Consider the following 21,963-nt stretch of genomic DNA (forward strand, 5'->3'; position numbering starts at 1 on the left):
AAATAGAATTAGATATTCTATTTCATAGGTAATGAAAATTCCACTCTTGAAGTTGACGTTCAATGCTCACCAGAAAATGGTCCCGTCCTATCTTGCTGACAGTATACCTCTCATTCGCAATAGATGAACCTGGAGAGCTTCCCACACTGAGACGTTCAGGGTGAAAGCGAGAGTCAGTGACATGGAAACGTCCTTTAATCTAAAGCAGTGGTTCTCAAGCAGAGGCTAGTTCTCCCCTGCCCCAGGGGACACTGGCAATGTCTGGAGGCATTCTGGTGGGGGTGAGGGGGAGAGACTACGCGACGCTGACATTAAGTGGGTAGAGGCCGGGATGCTGCTAGGCATCCTACAAAGCACAGGACACAGCACTCACGGCAAAGAACCATCTGGTCCAAATGTCAACAGTACCAAGGTTAAGAAACCCTGATCTCAGGGACAGAGACACACAGAGGGCTGAGGCTTCTGAGAGAAAAAAAAAGTTCAGCTTCATAATTACAATCTGCTTACAAAGATACTACTCGGGTGAGCAGTAAATAATTAGAACTGATGTAACCCAAAAGAAGAGCCAGAAAAACCTTTTAGTTAGGAATTGCCTCTTTAGTAAGTTAGCTCTTTATTCTATATAAGCTTCTATTTATACCAGATAGTCAAAAAAAAGGGGGATCCAAAATATGGTTCTTTGTCCTGGTAACAAGAGTGTGAACTTTGTTGGGCATAGAATTTAACTGCTTTTGAAGAAGTTGACGCAAGTGTAAACGTGAGGAGGTTAAGTTATTGAATGTTCCCACTTCATCTCACTCTGTCTGCTGTCGGATTTATTCAAGGGCAACAAAAGTCACATCAGAAATGAGTCCTCACATTTTCTAGAGACAAGATAGTGCAGTAGAGCAAGGTTCTCAATCCTGGCTACACAGTATAGTCAGCTGGGAGTTTTTGAAGATTTCCGCATGCCCAGACCACACCCCAGACCAATTAAGGCAATCTTTGTGGGGGGTGGGAATCAAAACATCTTGATTTTTTTTTTAAATCTTTACCAGCTGATTCCAAGGTGTAGCCAAGTTTGAGAACTACTTTGCTAGATCCTCGCTTCTTAAAATGCACCTGTTGACCAGCAGCACAGGCATCACCTGGAGCGGGTTAGAGATGCAGACTCTCAGGCCCCACCCCAGACCTACTGCATCAGAACCTGCATTGTAACAGGGGATTCACAAGCACACTGAAGCTCGAGAAATGCTGCTCTAGAACGTCTTGCAAAACAGTCCATTTTTTTAATGTACACATATTGCAGTATGCACAGTCTAACACAAGGCACGCTATTAAGGCATAGCAAAATGCCCCAAAGCGCTAAATAAAATTAATTTTCATGTGATGAGGAATGCTAAGTTCATCACTATGACCGCTCTCTTTTTCAGTAATCGTATTTATTTTTAATTATGAAAGATTTCAGTCATACAGAATAATTTAATCCTGCGTTGCTTATTGTCAGTTGCTTTCGTTTTTCCTAAGAAGAGCAGCTCTAGCTATTCAGTGGCCTAGGATTATCACCTGGTATCGAGAGCCAGACGGGAACCTACGCAACACCTTTTCCCATAACTGAGAAGGTGCCCTCTCTAAGCTCTGTGTCCACACGAGCGAGGAGGAGACCGTGTGAAATGCCATCCAATAGAATCCATGCCAGGGTGAGGAGTTTCACTGTGGTTAACAGGATTGAACTGCGCACGCCTGTATGATAGTAAAACAGTTGTTCTAAATAGTCATACGACTTCTGGAAAGAACAAAATGCTTCGAATTAAGATAGCTTGGCTGTGGTATCTCCAGAGGGAGTTTCTGAGGTTTGCTAAATGTCGTACAGACAGCCAGTTCCTGGCTGCCAGACCATAGATGACTTAATTCATCATAGTACCAACAAACGCTCTTTCACACTTCCAGTCTCTGAGGACAGATTGATGAAAAAAAACTTATAAAAATCTCTTTCATGAAGCCAGATTTTTTCATACCAGCCAAATATCCCCTCAACATGTTTCATTATAGCACACTTTTCTAGAATAATTCTGCCATAGAATTCCTGTCCTGTTTAAAAATATACACCTCTTCTCTTAAAATCATAAAAATAAAGAGATAGGAGACAATCATGGCATAGTGAAATGAGCTTTGGCCAGGCGTCCAGCTGGCTGAATCAAAATCCTGGCTGGTACTATACCTGCTGAGTGATGTGGAGCCGTGGTCTTATACTCTGGGTCTTAGTTTCTTCAACTGTAAAAAGGGTCTAATAAACCCTTTGTCACGGGGTTACTATTAGGAGGAAGCAAGATTATGCATGTGAATGAACCATGGTGCCTTGCACACAGCCAACACTCATCAAGTATTTCCTTTCTCTTCCCTTCGTCTGTTTTAAAAAAAAAAACCTGCAGGAAAATGTCATCAGAAATCTAACCAGCAAAGGCTATTACTCATCTTTCAATCTGAAGAGCCTGTCACATTGTCTGGTACATACTAGGTACTTGAGAAATGTTGAATGAATTGTGGGTTTCTACTCGGGGCTCATAGCTCAGTGGCCTGAAGGTGGGAAACCAGCCAGCACTAAGTCATCAGAAGTCATGCCATTTCTTATACGAGGCAGTTAAACATACAGAGCTGTGTCTTCCTAAGGATCCAGCCCACTGGCATCTGACTTCTAGCCCAACACACAACAAATCTGTGGGGAAAGGGATGGACAGCTACCTGGAATAGTATAATAGAGCTCTTGATGTAAACGTATCTCCTCATGCTCATGTACAATGTCCTCTGACTCTTGAAAACGATCCTATGTATTATTTTGACTAATTTCATCGCCCACTGTTTAGTGCACAAGAGACTCACAACTATAGTATTCAACTCCAACCTAATAAAGGCAAGCATTTAGGAGAGAATAGGAAAAGGGCATGGCTACTGCTACACAGAGGTGAGCTAAGGACGGAAGGCTGACTTGTCATTCAGCAGGGAGACAAGTCAAAGAGAATCGCTAGACACGAAGAACAGGACATGGAAAGGCCTAGAGATGTGGAAAAGTTTGGGCCACTGAGGGAACAGAGTTTCTAAAGCATAGGTTATGTCATGAGAAAAGATGGAAAGTGAAACTCGAACAGTCTGTTACGGCCTGATTATAAAGGGGCTGGCAACCTGTGCCAGCAGGATCTGCATGTTTATTCCGGAGGCAAATGATCAGTTCATGGATAACCAGAAAAGTGAATTCGGAATCCTTGATCACTGAAGCTTATTTCTTGTAACAGAAAGTTGCTTCTCCTGTGAAGCTCTAGAGGACTTGGAAGCATTTACTGCTACCTTATTGCTAAAATCAAACAAAAGCTGTATACATGTAGAGTCTAGGGCTCGGTAGGAAGTGGCAGGGCCTAGCACATGTCCTGTGCTACATACCTTCACGCACACTCTCTTAATTAGAAACTCGACTGGTTGACAATTAGATCAACAGATCCCGGTATTACTTTCGAATTGTGCCCAATTTCTGTCTTCTGGGTTTATTGCAATCAATCTTCCCTCTGGGCCTGCAGACAACTTTCTGTCCGAAATCTTAAATCTGGTAGCCATAGTAATGAAGCAGAGAGGAGGGGAGATCTTGGAAATGCAATACAGATAAAAAGAAAAATGAAAAAAAAAGAAAAAGGAAAAGGAAAACAAAACAAAACAAAAAAAACCCTTCCATTCTTTCCCGTTTTCCTTTTCCTAATTTTTTTTTTTTTTTTTGCACGAGTTGCCTATAAGAAGCTATAGTTGAAGTACTAGTGAACAAGTGGTTGCAGGGAAGGTAGAAGAGAGCTGGGGCATAGATGATCTGCAGAACTAAATAATAATCCAGAAGGATGGAGCACAGGTTGTGTTTCTGGTTCACTTTGCTGCTCTGAATGTCCTTGGAAGAAGCAACAGGAAAAGTGCCTCCTCATGGTTTACAGTGTTCGTCAGCTGTTAATTTTAAAACAGAACCTACAGTCCATCCACACTCAACAGAGAAGACCTAGCTTATCAGGATCATTCAAATTCCAAAAGAAATACGATCGGCCAGAGAAAGCAGGTTTATAGTTTTTCACCTGGAGAAAACGTGTTTGCTCTGCAACTGTGGAAAGCAATGAAGTAATGGCCCGGGGACGTCTCTTTCCTCAGGATACGCCTCACTGCCCCTCTGTCAACCCTCCTAAGCCTTCTCCAAGTCACATCTGGGTGATTTCATCATGATGTTAACCTATCTTTTCAAAGTTGGGAGGAAGGGATCAAGGGCAAGAGCAAATATAGATCCAATCCTGTGGACTGAGTTCTCAGTTCTTGAGTTTATTGAGCTACCTGCAGAAATGAACAGCTCGCCAACCTTTGACAGCCAACAGCGTCTACTCCTCTCCCTCTGAGCCCCTTTCAGCAGAAACTGAGCAGTGGGAGGGAAGAGGAGAAAGAAAGAAGTGGCTATTTGGAAGGGTACTATTATGGCGTGGAGCCTCTAGGCTGTCAAAAGTGGCTATCATAAAGACAGGCCTCCACAAACATGTTGTGTAGACCTCTAAAAATACATCCATTCTGTGCCTAGTTTACATAATATGAGGTTGCACATTACTATTTGTGGTTTTTTAAATTATTCTGTATTATATATTTTATATATTCTATATTAGAATCTTCTTCAACATTATAACAGCAGCAAGGGACTTGCTGCTTAAATGAAACCCTTAGAAATGAGGACATAAAATAGTGTGTGAGTCAAAAATAATCAAAAGAGAAAATACACCTGAACCAAACTGTTGCTGTGGGTTGATCACATTAGAGCAGGATTTCTCTAAATGGGATCAAAGTGATCAGAAACTTCCAGGAGGTCAAGGAGGGTCATAGCAGGGCACAGCTTACTAAATACATCTTTCCTTCACTTGGGTCAGCACCTTCAATTTGGTTTTCCCTCCTGGACTTCTTACCTTACCAATTTTCATACCCAACCAGAGACTCCCACAATTAGAAGGTACATAAATGGTTATCTTGGCCCCTAACCCACATGTTACATCAATAGCAAACATCTCCAAGAAATGATCAAACACTTGAATATCTCCAGCAACAAGGAATCCGTTACCTTCCAAGATGTTGTACTCCATGTTCAGGCAGAGTTGTTTAAAGTTCTTTCGCACGTTGAGCTGAATTCTGTCTCCCTGTAACGTCAACCAATTGTTTTGATCAGCAACCTTGGAATCATTAGTACAGATGCTCTTCCCTCTTCTGAAAACACCTGTTATATGAGCCACGCTTACCTGTTTTCAAGGCCAGCCTCTCTTGTTCCTTCTATGGTTCCTCGTGTGGTGGGCTTTCAGGAACACTCAGCACCCTGGAAGGGTTCCCTTGCCCCCTACCCTGCATTCAAGCTGTCCTGTTTGTATCTCCTACCCCTTTTCCTATCCGATGACTCAAGTACAACAGTCCATAAACTGGGATATCAGTGACATTCTCTCTTTCAAGAATTTGAATGAAGAGTGCTCTAATTAGTAACCTCTAATGGTAGTAAGGACCTGAGTTGAAAAGGTTCCCATAGGGTTGAGGTTCGGGTGGCCCAGTTGAAATATGCGTAAGTAAAGGAAGCTGAAAGGAGAAAAGCAGAAATGGGGGAGAATCACAGCTCTGAGAGATGGTGAATAATCTCGTTTGCTGACTTGCTTATTGGAGTTCCTGGACCGGTAGCCCTGCTTACACCACCATCAATATCATCATCGTTGCTAACATTTACTGAGTACATACTATATACCGGCACTGATACAAGCCCTCGGTATGCATTAGCTCACTGAATCCTTTCAAAATCCCTAAAAGGAAGACGCCGTTGTTCTCTTTTTTTACTGCAGAGGAGACTGAGGCACGTAGAGATCTGAGTGACTTATCCAGCTCCCACACTGGTTAGTGACAGAGACAAGACTGGAAACCAGGAGTTCTGGATCTAGAACCCAGCCTTCTTACCTTTACAGGGCACTGCTTCTCTACCCTTGGTGACTCAAGAGATTTTCTTACAATATTTTTATAGTAATTTCCTAAAGAAATTCCCCCATTTAAGCTGTCATGAGCAGGTTTCTGTCCTTTGTAACAAATCCTCCCTGATTAAGATACAGGAAGATTAAAAGATACTAACACCTGGCCAAATGGCACAGACAAGTGTCCTTGAGCTGCTCTGTGGTTGCACTAAAAAGCAGGCTCAGTGAACCAAACGAGGCTGCCTTTACATTCGCTTTTCTGTAACATATCTGTAATATTCATGTATTCTTCCAGAAGCAGTACATTCCATGGTATTATTACAGAAAAAAGTGCCATCTAACTTTCCTTTAATGACTCTAGCCTAACATCACCTCTTCCATAGTATCCCGTGGCCTGTACATTCCTGTATCATAGCAGATATCACATTATAGTGGAGTCATCTGTCTGTGTCAGGGTTTCCCAAGCTCAGCATTATCGACATTTGAAGCTAGATAATTCACGCTTTGCTGTGAGGTGCCGTCCTGCGTATTGTAGGATGTTTAGCAGTGTCCTGGCCTCTACCGACTAGTTGCCAATAGCACCCTCTGCCCCATTGTGACAACCCAAAATGTCTCCAGACGTTGCCCCATGTCCCCTGGGGGGCAAAATCACTCCTGGTTGAGAGCCACTGGTCCACATGTTCTAGGCCCCCTCCACCAATCCCACACTGACTTCAAGGGCAGGGCTCTGTCTTTTGTGCCCTTATTTCTTTCCAGTGCTTGGTACGTTATGATGCTCAAAGTCTCAATTGAAGAAAACTACAGTAACTTGCATCAAGATGCTGTTTTGTACTTGTAAGCCTGGATTACCTGTATATCTGTATCTGGATGGGTTTAGGCAGGAAAACAGAGACACTATACACACTACTAGGATAAGGCGTTTATTATAGAAATTACGGTTTATATAAATATGAGAGTAACTGGGGGAAGGAAGGTCTGGAAGGCTATAGTCAGAGGACAGAACTTTAAGCTGAAGCTCTGGGGGGAAAAGCAGGTATTGACAGGAAAATCTGAGCAGCTACCATATCTGGCCTCCAAAGTGGAATCATAAAATGGGAGCCCACAGAAAGGTCTGTAATGCCGCTGTGTCTAACAGAGCATCTGCATCTGCCTCCCAAAGACTCCCCAAAATAATGGCCTCTCCTTCCCTTCTACCTTCCAAATCTCCCAAATTCCTCTCACCGGCAAACCCATACCTGGAACTAATCAAGGAGGGAATTCTGGAAAATGTAGTTCTTCCCAGCCGTAGGCAGGCACTTCTACAGGAGTGGAAGTGCCAGGTGAACAAAAGATCATCTCACACAGTAACCACTTTTTGACACCAAGTGTGTATGTTATATATAGAGATCAAAGCATGATAATGGTCTGAAGAAGTTGGCAGTCGCAGCCATCCACGTTAGAAAGCAAGTGAATGCCTGACGCGACGCGCTGCTGCCGCCGCTGTTACGCCTTTTAGTTCGGCAGTGGGCTCACCCTCTGACCACCTGTCCCCTCCAGTCTGCACTGTGTAGACAGTCTCAACATTCACTTTGTTTGTACCCTGAACAGATGGCAGACTACGCTAATCATCGAACAGCTCATACTCCAGACGGAAGGTGTTCACCTTCACGCTTCTTAGAATTTAGTGTGTCTTCCGAGCATTCTGGCCAGACCAGACTTGACAGGGACTACTAGGAAAGAATTTCCATATGCAAGGCACTGCTTCCCTCTGGGCATTGAAACATCACAACCGTGTAACTGATTTCTAAACTACTCTCTAAGACTGCAGCTGACATTAAGTGAATACATTTCTGCTTTACAGATTTTGAGCCAAAAATCAAACAATTATTTTTAGATAATTACTTCCAGTCTATTAAAAAAATAGGGTGCCGGAGGTGAGGTGTAGTCCAAAATAGAGTGAAGTATATAGTTCACTTTAGGAATTTAGATTCAAAATATGCATTAAAGGGACCTATACTTCAGGATGGCCCATGATGTCTAAGATATTTCCTACCTGGCCCTTTACAGAAAATGTCTGCTGACAGCTGGACTAGAGGGAAAGCAGCAAGAGCTGGGCTCTGAGAGGTAAAGGGGGGACATCACAAGGACTTGGACTTTACTGAGGTGAGAGCCGCCGGAGGTTCGAGCTCATGAAGATCTGACCGACTCACATTTTAACAGGATCCCTCTAGTTGCTGGATTGAGAAGAGACCTTCTTGTTGGGAGGGAGGGTCTAGAAGCCAGGGGATTAGGTAGAAGGTGATCACTATAATTCTGGTGGAAATGGTTCCGACGCGCCACTGTCAGGTAGCTCAGCTCAGCACGGAGTGGAGGCTCTGGTAAGAGGTGCCTAGATTCTGGCTTGGAGATTGAGCTGGTTAGACTTCCTGGTACTAGATGTGGCGCATGGTCCCACACAGGTGCAGGGGACGCTAGAAAATACAGCCTCCCCAGGTGCACATGGGTGAGCAGCTAAAGCAGGGCTTCATAAGTACGGGCGATTTTGCCCACCGAGAGACATCTGGCAATGTCTGGAGACACTTTTCATGGTCACGACTGTGGGGGAAGTGTGTGTTACTTGCTTCTAGTGGGTAGAGGCCAGGGATGCTGCTAAATATCCTAAAATATACAACATAGTTCCCTACCACAAAAATAATTACCTGGTCCCAAATGTCAACAGTGCCATAGTTAAGCAACTTGGAGCTCAAGAAAGACCCACCAGTGGAGGGAGAAAGAAAGATGGGTTTTCATGGATAACTAGGAGTCTTAGCCCAGCTCAATTCCCAATGCCCCAACCCCTGCAAGGCATTTGCGGGCTGGGACAACAGTAGTTTTGGGACCCCAGCTCACACCACAGCTGAGTTCTGTTTGTCCCCTCTTGCCCACATATCTTCCGCCTGTTATTGGAGGTGAGCATTGGCCCGAATAAGAAACCTTGCTGGCTTTTTTCTTTTTCTTTTCCTTTTTTTTTTTTTTTTTTTGCGGTATGCGGGCCTCTCACTGCTGTGGCCTCTCCCGTTGCGGAGCACAGGCTCCGGACGCGCAGGCTCAGCGGCCATGGCTCACGGGCCCAGCCGCTCCGCGGCATGTGGGATCTTCCCGGACCGGGGCACGAACCCGTGTCCCCTGCATCGGCAGGCGGACTCTGAACCACTGCGCCACCAGAGAAGCCCGCTTTTTTCTTTTTATATACACAGAGAGGCTTGTAAAAATAACGTGTGATTGAGGCAATGAAAGAGATTTCGTGAAAGAGATTATGTGTACACTGTGCACAGCACCAGAGTGCAGGTATTAATGTGTTTTAAGAGATTTGTGAAGAAAAATGTTCCAATAATTAAAATTTCAAGACTTAAAACTGATATTTGGTGATGACCGTAGATTTATATTTTACTCTCTTCACCAAACCCAAATGGATGGCATATGAATTCAAATACCCTTAATATTATGCAAATACTCCTTAGTCTTTGCTATGGGTAATAACTGATAAGGTCTCATTTATTTGGTGAAATACTTGCAAGTATATAATACATACTGGCTTTTCATTTACTTAGCTTTATTATTTTGATTTGCAAATAGATGCATAAATGAAAAACTATTTCTCTGTATTCTGGAGTCTTTGTCTCTTTATTTTTTTTGCAAAGAAGCATGTATTTTTTGCTAAGATTGTTAATAAGATGGATCTAATTTTACATATTTTCACACTCTCTGGGCTGCTCACTAGCTTAACACTGGGCCAATCAAAATGGACAGTGTTTCAAATATAGATCATAAATACCTCAGTTCTTGAGTGGCACTGCTGAGCTTAGGTTTGCCCTAATTTTATATAAATTCAATATGCAAAAATAAACCATAAAATAAATAAGCTAGGAAATCAGTTTTCATATCACAGAAGACTTTTTTCCAACATTCATTTAAGAAGCCTTTACCTTATATATAATATTCAACATAGGCAGCTTTAGCCAAATATTGTTCTAGGTACTGGGGCGATCAAGATATGCAAAACTGGGTCCTTCCACTTGAAGGTCACATAAAAGAGGCCGACAAGTAAACTATGATGACAGCAGGTTCCATTATGGAGGCATGCGACCCAGTGCTACAGGAGCTGAGGAGAAACCCAAGGCCCAGGCTCAGGGGTAGAGAAAAGGCACCCTGAATGGGATGAGTAGGGCTTTGAAGGACATGCAGGAGCTCGCCAAGTGAAGAGAGGTGAGGAGTATTCTATGCAAAGAATAAAGCCAAAGACCATGAAACCCCATGAGAGAAGCAGGTATAAGACAGGACATAGGGGGTCCTTGAGTGTCACAAAGGAGCTTAGGAGTGGTCATTAAGGAGATGAGAAACTCTTGAAAAGTATTAAGCCAGGAATGAAAGCAATGGGCCAATGGCATTCCTTTAGTTCCACTGGAGCAGAAAGCAGGGCTGGCTTCAAAATCTGTGGGACCCAGTGCAAAATGAAAACATGGGGTGCTTGTTCAAAAATCATTATGAATTTCAAGATGGCTACAGCAAAGCGTTAAACCAAGTGTAGTACCCTTCTAAGCAATGGGGCGAGTGAGGGCACAGTACGCATGCCCACAAGGCCAACCCTAGCAAAGGCATGAGAGCAGCAGGAGGAAGAAGGCATACTGTCTAGTCTGCAGTTGGGAAGAATGTCTTAAACATATCAACCAGCTAGAGATTAGTATCAAGGCAATATACTAGCCAGCATTATAGTCCTATACTCAAACTAAGAAAATGGCCAAATGGCTAATCTCTTCATTTTAAAGAGGAAATAGAAGAGCAAAAATGTTGAGGGACTGAGGGAATTCAATCTGAGTCTTTTAGATTCTATCCCAGTGTTTCCTCTGCTCCTCTACAATGCCAAGGCTGGTGAGTCTGCAGTGAAACGGATAGAATGGAAGTTCTTTGGGCAAGACTGATCCAGAGGCCGCAGAAAGGGCTGCAAGTGTCAAAGAAAGGGAAATCAGCTGGGAGACAATCGCTGTCCCCTCCCTTCCCCCAGGAAGCATGTCCTTTCTGAGACTTTTCTCAGAATCAAGAGGATCTTGCCAAGCACGGGTTTTGAATAACTCATAGGCCCAGCATCGTGCCAGGGAAGAGGACTACAGAGATGAGGTGGGCACACTCCTAGGAGCTTATCCGTTGGTGAGTAAAGACATTAGTGGAAATCAGCTATCATAATCCAGAGTCCCTGTCTACCTATTCTTTAACATGACTGGGAAGCAAAAATTTTAAATAATAATAAAAAAAGAAAATTGGAAATGAGTTCTAAACACCAATAGGTAGCTACAGAGTCTTTTTCAGATTAGGGGGATCATAGATGATTTGCATGTTGCCTTGTATATCTCAGCAGCATTACCGTCCGTACCCTCACCAACTCTAAAGGCTTCAGGCTCACCTGAGCTCCAATAAACCTTTGTACATATCTCAAGAATCTCTCTCATATAATTCTGTATTTGGTTCTGTATGACCCCCCCCAAACCCCAGGTCTTATTCATCTTTTCCTTCCCTTGGTTCTTAAGATAAAGCTCCAAACCGTGATCCAGCCCCTGGTCTTTTCTGAAACTGTGTCTCACCCCACTTCCCTTCTGCATTCCACGAGCCATCCTACCATCTCTCAATTGCAGCAAACCTTCCTATCTCAGACATCTCCCAAGTCTGCTCTGCCCTCTTTAATGCCTCTCATTTTTCAGATCTCTAACGAAACATCGCTTCCCCAGGGAAAAGCTTCTCCTATCAGCCAGATTAGACCGGGACCCCCGTTAATACGTTCTCCTAACACCCTATAATTTCCCTTCAGAGCCCTTATCATAGCTAGTAATTCCGTGCTCATGTGATGCTTCCATGAATGTTTGTCTTCACCTCAAGGTTGGGAACCATGTGAAGGCAAGAGTCTGATCTGTCTTGCTCGCCACTGGATTCCTGCCAAATGGCACAGTGCCTGGCATGTCCTTGGGACTTTTCTGACCACTCAATCTAAATCATCCACTTCTCTGTCACTCATCTCTCTTAAGGGTCTTACCTTGATTGTTTTCCTTCAAAGCCTCCATCATTATCTGTGTGTGTGTGTCTGTGTATGTGCAAATGTGTGGGGTGTCTTATCTGTGTATATGTATGAATATGTAGTTGTGTGTGTGTCACATAATTACTCTACTTCTTACTGTTTTCCCCACTAGAATGTAATCTCCAAAAAAGAAGAGACTTCACCTCCTTGTTCACTGCTGTACCCTCACCACATACCTGGCACATAATAGGTGCTCAAGGAATCATTTGTTGGAATTATGAATACATAAATGGCAAGTGCTCAAGAAATGAACACCAGAAGTTCATTCTTCTTCAAAAATCAATCATAATGATATCCTGCACTGAAAAAGAGATGATCCACTGATTTGCTTTTCTTTTGGAAAAAATGCTATTCACTGTCTGCCCCAAAATGACACTGTGACAGTTTTAACTTATTTCACCACATGCCATTAAGCAACAAGGGGTTATATTTGGTTTACTTTATTTCAGATCTGTTGTTCTACAAATTTCAGTGCGATTCTTCTTCCATAATCTTGAATGGAAGCCATTTGGGGCTTGCTAGGGACAAATTCATAAAAACCAAAGACTTGCAAAGTCTTTGGAATCAGACAATTTGGAGATCTGACAGACCCGATTTGAATTTCAGCTTCAACATTTATTAGCAATATAACTTCAGGAAGCCACATAACTTCTCTCCGTCTCAATTTCCTCTGAAACCATGTGATTTGTAGGGATGGTTTGGTGATAGGACTGACTGTGGTTTTAAGTGCATGGTATATAATTATAATCAATACATGATATCTATTTATTATTCATATCTACTCCCAAGCCCCCATGATACAGAGGAGAAAACTGAGGCCATAAGAATTGAGAATTTCAGGGCTTCCCTGGTGGCGCAGTGGTTGAGAGTCCACCTGCCAATGCAGGGGACACTGGTTCTTGCCCCGGTCCGGGAAGATCCCACATGCCGCGGAGCGGCTGGGCCCGTGAGCCATGGCCGCTGAGTCTGTGCGTCCAGAGCCTGTGTTCCGCACGGGAGAGGCCACAACAGTGAGAGGCCCACGTACCGCAAAAAAAAAAAAAAAAAAAAAAGAATTGAGAATTTCTCAAGGCCATCCCTCCTCCCCAAGGCTAGGAAGCCCAAGCAGGGCTACCATTAAGCATCACCCAGCCTTCATTTGCTCAGGGGACTTTTTTGGTAAAAACCTACTTGTGTTTGGACTCACACTGTTTCCTAAGGAGGGCTGGCGACTCCATAATGTCCTTGCATTGATTGAAGCTCACTGCAAACTTCAGTTCCAACTGGGCCATTTCCTATTCCAGTAGAAGGGCAAAGATTCAATCAAAGAATCTGGGTGAGAAATGGGATGGAAACAGTTTTCCCCTACCCCAGTTTATAGGAGTCCTTTTATTTCCTCCTTTCTAGGACATAAAAGAAAAATTGGAAATATGGGTCCCACTGAAATCTTTCATTGTATAAATCCTATATTCTTTAATTATATTGAAATTATTTGCTTAAACAATTCAGTACGATGCAATTCTGGTGAGCTTTAGGTTCAGTTTCACATCCAGACAAGAGTTATTCCAAACACAGGAATGGGTGAATTTTACAATAAGTAAAACTGATGGATAAGATAAAATAAGATGATACGTCTCCAACGAATTGCACGGCACCATGGCAGTGCTTCCCACTTACAGCAGACAGGGTTTCAGGAGATTTTATCAAAGTGGGATATAGAAATTGCATGTACTGAAACTTCAACTGGATGATTCATTTTCTGTGGGAATTTAATCAGTGAAAAACGAAACAGAGTGAGCTAGAAGTATTTACTGCTCAAAGATGCTGAAGGTGGCAGGTCAGTAGCAATAATTAAGTAATTGGTTTTCTGGCTAATTAGAAGAAATGGAGGATATATGCCTGCAATTCTTTCCCCACTGAGAGGATTACACCGACTGTCCCTGTGAATACATTCAACTAATCTGTGCCTACAGATTGTTCTTTATTTTAGCTTCAGTTTATCCATGACTCAAGTTCATCTCCACTTTGCCCTCATATAGGAATCTTGCCACATTACCATAACGTTTTTATTCTGAACCTGCTACAAAGGCAATTAGTCATTCATTATAACACAAAAATTCAAATTGGTTGCAATTATGTTTTCTGAATCAAGACCATACCCTCTGATGTGGGTAATTTAAGGTTCTATATTTAAAATGCATTGAATGAATCATAATGGTAAATAAGAAGACCCTTAAACTAGCATTCATATCTCCTGCACATGAAAAATTAAATGGATAAATTCTACCTGTGACAGATTTATTTTTGTGGTAGAGAATTTTAAAGAATTGATTTAATTAGTTGTAACTATGCTCAGAAGCATAATTTGAAATACTGTTGAATGAATGGTGAAAGTATTTTCAAGCAGAGAGAAACTCTCTTAAAATTCCCTTTGTTCATTATTCAACAAACGTTTATTGAGCGCCCACAGTTTGCACGGCAATGTACGACATAATAATAACCTAACCTGGTATCATTCTCCTCTGCTTCTGCTGGTTAATTGAATGAATTAATCTCTTCAGCTGTCCATTCACAGTATGTGAAGAAAGACTACAGAAATTAAATGAATGAGTCAGTCTGAAAAGAAACACGGATGTGTGTATTTAGGTTTCCTTTTGTTTCACGTGCTGAAAACAGGTTACTAGCCAACTACTCTATTTCTTCAGGGACCCAGGAAATTTAAAAGAATCTTATCTCACTCAGGCAGTGAACTATACACTTATTCATGACTTTCTAAGTGTTTATAGAGGTGAGAACAGCAATTTGTAAGATTCTACAGATATGGAAAGGAAAAACAGCACAGTAAATTTAGGCAGATAAGGGGAAACGTATTTTGAGGGATTGTTTCCACTTGAAAAGTTATATTAGACTTAATAACATAGACTAGGTTAGAGCTGGACATTAGAGCTGATCTAGGCCACTGGTTTCCAACCTTTTGCATTAGAGTCACTGGATTTTTAAAAAAATATGGATTCTCAGCTCTCATTCCCAGAGATTCTGATTCAGTTGATCTGGAAGAGGCTGGGAGGAGAGGCAAGCATACATATACTTGTACAGGTTCCCTAGCAGCCAAAGCTGAGACCCACAGACCTAGTCCAGACTCAACAGTTTGGCATGAGGTCTCTGAGCCCTTGAAGGAATAAATATCTTGCCTCAGATCAGCACAGCTTATAACCCTTGGAGCCAGGCCTAGAACCCAAATAGCCAAATTCCTAGTCTGGATCTTTTAACTAAACCAAATCACACCGTTTCTACTTCTCTCACACACTGGTTAAGATCTAATTACCAGTTAGTAATAGGCAGGAAGAATAAGACTGCTTATAATCCATGTGCCTAACAAGTCCCCTCCTCCTAGTGACCTGTGTGCTTCCAACATTCTTGCTAATAAGTCTTCCAACGACACTGTAATGATTAATATATCTGTTTAGTCCACATTTTAAAATATTTCACGTATTTGAAAGTTTTGCACCCATAAAATATATCATTCCCATTTTAGACAAAGAAACCAGATTTACTCTTTGAATCTGAGTCCAGTTGAAGTCTTCATTATAGAGCTTATAGAGATGAGTACATGGAAGTACTCTAACATCTGGCTGGGTTTTCTTAGCCAGCTTCCCTATATGAGAATGCCTTTAGGTTGGCCACTTCCACTGGGTTCTGAAAGCTCCATGCAGGTAGGGCTCTTGTCCAACTTCATCAACTGTCTCCCAGCATCTAGCAAAATGCTCACCATAGACTCAACACACAACAGTTAATTGTTGAATGAAAAATCCTTATTACGTTTTGTTAACAAATGAGACAGAGTATCCTGAACCAACTTGTGCAGGACAATCTCATATACATAAAAGTACTGGGAAGGTGGTTTTATGAAGGAGTAGTTTTACAGTTATTTTATTAGAAGAGCTTTGGCCTGATTCTCCTGACCTAAATTTGTCCTTGCTGTACCATTTGGATTACGGTTGGGCCATCTCACATTAATATTACGTTAAAAGTCCTTCATTCAAATGATACAAATGAACTTATTTATAAAACTGAAACAGACTCACAGATTTCAAAAACAAACTTACGGTCACCAAAGGGGAAACGTGGCAGGTGGCGGGGGGATGAATTAGGAGGATGGGATTAACAGATACACACAGTACTACATATAAGATAGAGAACCAACAAGGACCTACTGTAGAGCACAGGAAACTCTACTCAATATCTTGTAACAACCTATAAGGGAAAAGAATCTGAAAAAGAATATAGATATATAGATAATACACGCATAACTGAATCACTTTGCTGTACACCTGAAACTAACACAATATTGTAAACCAACTATACGCCAATAAAATTTTTAAAAGTCCTTCATTCAGTATATCTTTTATATGTGTGAAGGCACAACTGACATGCAATAAACACTGATGAAATAAAATTAATACAAATTTTACTGTCTTTTGGAAAAATAACCAAATTAATTGATATAATATTCTTCTCTAGCAAGATAAAGAGCGCAGTGTCTTTGGTGTTTCAAAGGGGTGACACAGGGCTTCCCTGGTGGCGCAGTGGTTGAGAGTCCGCCTGCCGATGCAGGGGACACGGGTTCGTGCCCCGGTCTGGGAAGATCCCACATGCCGCGGAGCGGCTGGGCCCGTGAGCCATGGCCGCTGAGCCTGCGCGTCCGGAGCCTGTCCTCCGCAACGGGAGAGGCCACAACAGTGAGAGGCCCGCGTAACGCATAAAAAAAAAAAAAAAAAAAAAAAAAAAAAAAAGGGGTGACACAGTGTGTAGAAAACAGTAATCTAACTGCAAAAGATGATGATTCAATCGATGGCTATTTAGAACTAGATTTTTATTAAGCAGGTCATTTCAATCCCATCTTTTCAACCCAACCACGCACCCAAATTCCATACATTTGTCTCTATGTAGGGTATTTGCTCTTTACCATAAGGTTACAATTTTTCAGTCTTTTATCTAATTCATGTAGAAATAACACAAAAAACCACTGACATCAGCTAAAACGACGTATGTTCATATGGTAGATATGAATAGCCAAAGAATCAACGTAAAAAGTTGACACTAGAAAAACTAACCATGGTAGAAATATTCAACTCCAAACACTGAATATTTAATCTCTGCTATATAACTGAGGTGAACTAGAGGGCTGGAGAGGAAAGGTTACACATTTAAGCGGTTAATCTTAGATCTAACACAAACATTAAAGCCAATGTTAATGGAAGGAACTGGGCTATGAATGAGCCACAATACTAGAAGTTCCTGGCTCAGGGCCAGGTACAGGGCAGAGATTCAGTAAATGCTTTGTTGAATGAAAGAATGGGTGAATGAATGAATGAGTGAGTGAATGAATGAATAGTCCTCTTCTTAGATTTAGAGTGTAATACTGGGATTTGGAGATTTAGCTTTAAAACAGTCTATTCAAAGCTGTGGATCAATAAACTAGAATTTGGGAACGTCAGTCAGTGCTGAGTATAATGTAGGTATTTCTGTTTGTTAATTAATTAAAATGACCACGGAGTCATTATTCTTACACTTAATTTCTCAGCCAGAAAAGTTAATGAACTGTATCTGTTCCATGAATAATTGAGTTGAACTTGAAAGACAACTCCCCATTCCAAAAGCCTTCCACACTACCAGTTAACTGTGATTTATCCTTTTACTTCTGAAGAATTTTAAGCACCTTCCATCTGATTTGACTGACAACCTATCTGTGCTTTCCCTGTCTTTATTCTTCCAGGAAGAAGATGTTACTCGTGAAAGTCGTTTTAATTTCAGTGGTTACGGGATGGGTCACTGCCTTCAAGTGAAAGATGGAACAGCTGTCAAGGCCACACCTGCCAGCCAGCTCCCACAGCCCCCCAAAGATGCAGATGCCATCAAGAAGAAGTTTGTAGACCGGGCAAAAAGGATTGACACGATTTCTCGAGCTGCCTTCCCATTGGCCTTCCTCATTTTCAACATCTTTTACTGGATCACATACAAGATCATTCGGCATGAAGATGTCCACAAGAAATAGATGTGCTCTTCAGACCGTGGGACCTTCTTGCCTAACTGTTGTGCTTGTAAATACACAGTGAAATTGTCTTTACATCACTTTGACAGAGGAGAAGACTGGGGGAGGGGGGAGGGAGGATCATGGGGGCGGGTTTCCTGGCACCTACATGAAAAAAGATAAGTTATCCGGGCAATGAAGGAAAATGTTTGCACAAAATTACGGTGTTGCAGAATCACGTGAGCATAATTCCCTTCACAGTCTTTCGCACTGCTCTTTCAGATGATGCATTAAATAGACATGATATGCAAAGTCAAGTACTTGACGGCTATTTGTCTTTTGGTTCAGTTTGGTTTGGTTTGGTTTTGACTAATTCTGGTACTGAAAAGACAGCTTAAACACACGCGTGTGCGTGCACACACATGCGTGCGCGCACACACACAAAAGGAAAATGCTTACCATCTGACCATAGTGACTAGCCTATAGTGAGTTGAGGACCAAACTTTTTCAGGAAAACGCTGCCTCGTTTTTAAAACAAGCCTGCTGAGCTACGTTCTTTACGATGTCCGTAATTAGTGCTTCACCTGAGGAATCCTTTTGTGGGTCATAAATAATTTCTACTTATCGAGAAAACAACAACAAAAAATAAATACCAATCACAAAGAACAAGTTTATACTTTACTGTCCGTGTAGGTGTGCATTTTAATACTCTTTTTCTTTCCTAGATGTAATTTGGGGATTTGAATTGTGTATTGTGAAATTGATTTGACCGTGTGTCCTCTTAAAAATAAATGCCCATTTTCTTTTAGATCCAAGTTAGCACCCTACATTTTTTTTCACTTTGGCTATATTTACGTGCAATTAAGTACTCAAGTGTGACTTAGCCGTCGCAGCCTCTCAGCCACAGTATTTATGGAGATGATGTGTCCTGAACGGTGTAGCTCATATTAGCTTGAACTTCCCATTTCTGCTCTCATTGTAGGTGTTACTATTAGTCCTAATGTCAACTGACCCATGATTTCTACTGTCAATCCAAGTGAATATTGTTGGAAATATCCTTAACTAACTTAAAGAATTTTAAAATTGTACTGTGATTTTCATAACCTGTTGCCTTTTTGGTACCAGAGCTACGTGGTTTGAATCCTGGCTACGTGTTTTAAGTAAGAAAAAAAAAAAAAAGACGTATTTTTGCTTACTCAGATAAAAGACAACCTGTAAAAAATATAATGAAAAAATTAAATTTTACATGTGCTGTAAAAGGGGTTATTAAAAATATTTGTTCAATTTCAATAAAGCTAAGTGTGCCACAGAAGCTATGAGTCTTTCCATTTTTGCATTACAATGTAAATAATTTAGATGAAAATGGTAACTTGGATTTTTGTTTCTGGTCTTCCTCATAAACTTGAAGCATTTACATAGCTATTATATTTTTGTTGTAATATAAGAGTAGCTTATAGTATCCCCATGAAGAAAGAAAAAAGTACATTATTCTCATTGTAGAAACAGGGAAATGGAGACATGGAAGTATTAGTAGTCATTGCGAGCAGAATCTAATACTGGATACTTCATATGAGATATGGAAAAGTTCCAAGAGCACTGCATAATCGTAAAATACCAAAGGGAAAAGCAATTTAAAAGACCAATCTGTCCACCTATCCATCCTAATCTTGTCAGGAATGGAGTTCCATGATGAAAAACAATTCTGAGAACCCCAGTGAAATAGAGGTAACTCATCTTAGCCCTTGTAGATTTTCCTTAACTAAAGGTATCCTTCATAAAATTTTCAGGAAGACATGGATTCCTAAGTTGATGTTTATACCCTTTTAAACCAATTCAAATATTGAATCATTTCCATAGAGAAGAATATCACAGAATGGCTAAACACATGAATTTTGGAGATAGAAAGACTAGCTCAGCCACCTATCAACAGGGTTATCTTGGATAAGTTACCTGATTTTTCTGAGTAGCTCCTATTTCATAGAGTTTTAAGAGGATGAACCGAGAAAAATGCAAGGAAAGCCATGAGCTTGGTGTCTAACATATCGTAAATTCTCAGTAACTAACAGATAATAATAAAATTATTATTATTATGAATTGCACCACACAGGCAAGAAGCTACACAATTCCTAGCTTTAGCAAGATTAGTGCCATGCTTTGTGCCTCTTTCCTAAAACACTAATTCTATCTTATTGCTCACTTCTTTCCAAATAAATAAGGCAAAGACTTTGATTGGTCTCAATTCTCTTCCTCTAAAAGTAAGGCTAAAATGCCTCCCAAAGATAGGCCTGACCCCATAAGTGTCCTAGGAAGAGTCCCGATGCTACATATGGTGGGATGCGCGGCACCTTGGGGGAAAATCCTAAGCTAAACGATCATGTCTAATCAAAGTGTATACCGTATAATTTTCGCAGGCAGGGTGTGGTCCCCACATTAGAAAATTCTTTTTAATATTCACCTCTAGAGGAGGAGCTTCAAGATGGCAGAAGAGTAACACGCGGAGTTCACCTTCCTCTCCACAAATACATCAGAACAACATCTACACATGGAACAGCTCCTACAGAACATGTACTGAACTCTGGCAGAAGACCTCAGACCTCCCAAAAGGCAAGAAACTCCCCACGTACCTGGGTAGGGCAAAAGAAAAAAGAATAAAGAGAGACAAAAGAATAGGGACGGGACCTGCACCGGTGGGAGGGAGCTGTGAAGGAGGAAAGGTTTCCACACACTAGAAGCCCCTTCGCGGGCGGAGACTGCGGGTGGTGGAGGGGTGGGGAGCTTCAGAGCAGCGGAGGAGAGCGCAGCAACAGGGGTGCGGAGAGCAAAGCGGCGAGATTCCGGCACAGAGGATCGGTGCCGACCGGCACTCACCAATCCGAGAGGCTTGTCTGCTCATCCGCCGGGGCGGGGCGGGGTGGGCGGGGCTGGGAGCTGAGGCTCGGTTCTGAGCGCAGGGAGAGGGCTGGGGTTGGCGGCGTGAACACAGCCTGAAAGGGCTAGTGCGCCACGGCTAGCCAGGAGGGAGTCCGGGAAAAAGTCTGGAGCTGCCAAAGAGACAAGAGACTTTTTCTTCCCTCTTTGTTTCCTGGTGCGCGAGGAGAGGGGATTCCGAGCACCACGTAAACAAGCTCCAGGGACGGGCGCGAGCCGCAGCTATCAGCATGGACCCCAGTGATGGGCATGAGACGCTAAGGCTGCTGCTGCCGCCAACAAGAAGCCTGTGTGCGAGCACAGGTCACTGTCCACACCTCCCCTCCTGGGAGCCTGTGCAGCCCGCCACTGCCAGGGTCCCAGGATCCAGGGACAACTTCCCAGGGAGAACGCATGGTGCACCTCAGGCTGGTGCAATGTCACGCCAGCCTCTGCTGCCGCAAGCTCGCCCCGCATCCGTAACCCTCCCTCCCCCCGGCCTGAGTGAACCAGAGCCCGCTAATCAGCCTCTCCTTCAACCCCCTCCTATCTGGGTGAAGAACAGACGCCCGACGGTGACCTACATGCAGAGGCAGGGTCAAAACCAAAGCTGAACCTCAGGAGCCGTGCGAACAAAGAAGAGAAAGGGAAATTTCTCTGTGAAGCCTCAGGAGCAGTGGATTAAATTCCCACAGTCAACTTAGGTACCCCACATCTATGGAATACCTGAATAGAAAATGAACCATCTGAAAATTGAGGCAGTGGACTTTGGGGGATTTGCTGTATGCAACTGACTAGTTTCTGATTTTTATGTTTATCTTAGTATAGTTTTTAGCACGTGTTATCATTAGTGGATTTGGTTTATTGGTTGACTTGCTCTCTTCTTTTATTTTCCTTTAAAAATTTTTTACTTTAATACTTTTTTAAATTTTAATAACTTTATTTTATTTTATTTTTATTTCTTTCTTTTATTCTCCCTTTTCTTC

The 21,963-nt window shown here is 42.2% G+C and overlaps 1 protein-coding gene across 3 annotated transcripts in view; it reads left to right on the top strand.

Moving 5' to 3' along the window:
- GLRA2 (glycine receptor alpha 2) overlaps window positions 1-18,208 on the top strand; it is a 195,797-nt gene extending 177,589 nt beyond the window's left edge. For 2 of the 3 annotated variants that reach the window (XM_065900364.1, XM_065900366.1), the window contains exon 9: window positions 17,816-18,094. In XM_065900364.1, the coding sequence (XP_065756436.1) occupies window positions 17,816-18,094 (279 nt within the window). Of the gene's footprint in view, window positions 1-17,815 lie in introns of all 3 variants that reach the window. The other variant, XM_065900365.1, reaches the window with a different exon arrangement.
- The last annotated feature ends 3,755 nt before the right edge of the window (window positions 18,209-21,963 follow it).

The sequence above is a fragment of the Phocoena phocoena genome, chromosome X (assembly GCF_963924675.1).
Source record: "Phocoena phocoena chromosome X, mPhoPho1.1, whole genome shotgun sequence".
NCBI classification, from domain to species: Eukaryota; Metazoa; Chordata; class Mammalia; order Artiodactyla; family Phocoenidae; genus Phocoena; species Phocoena phocoena.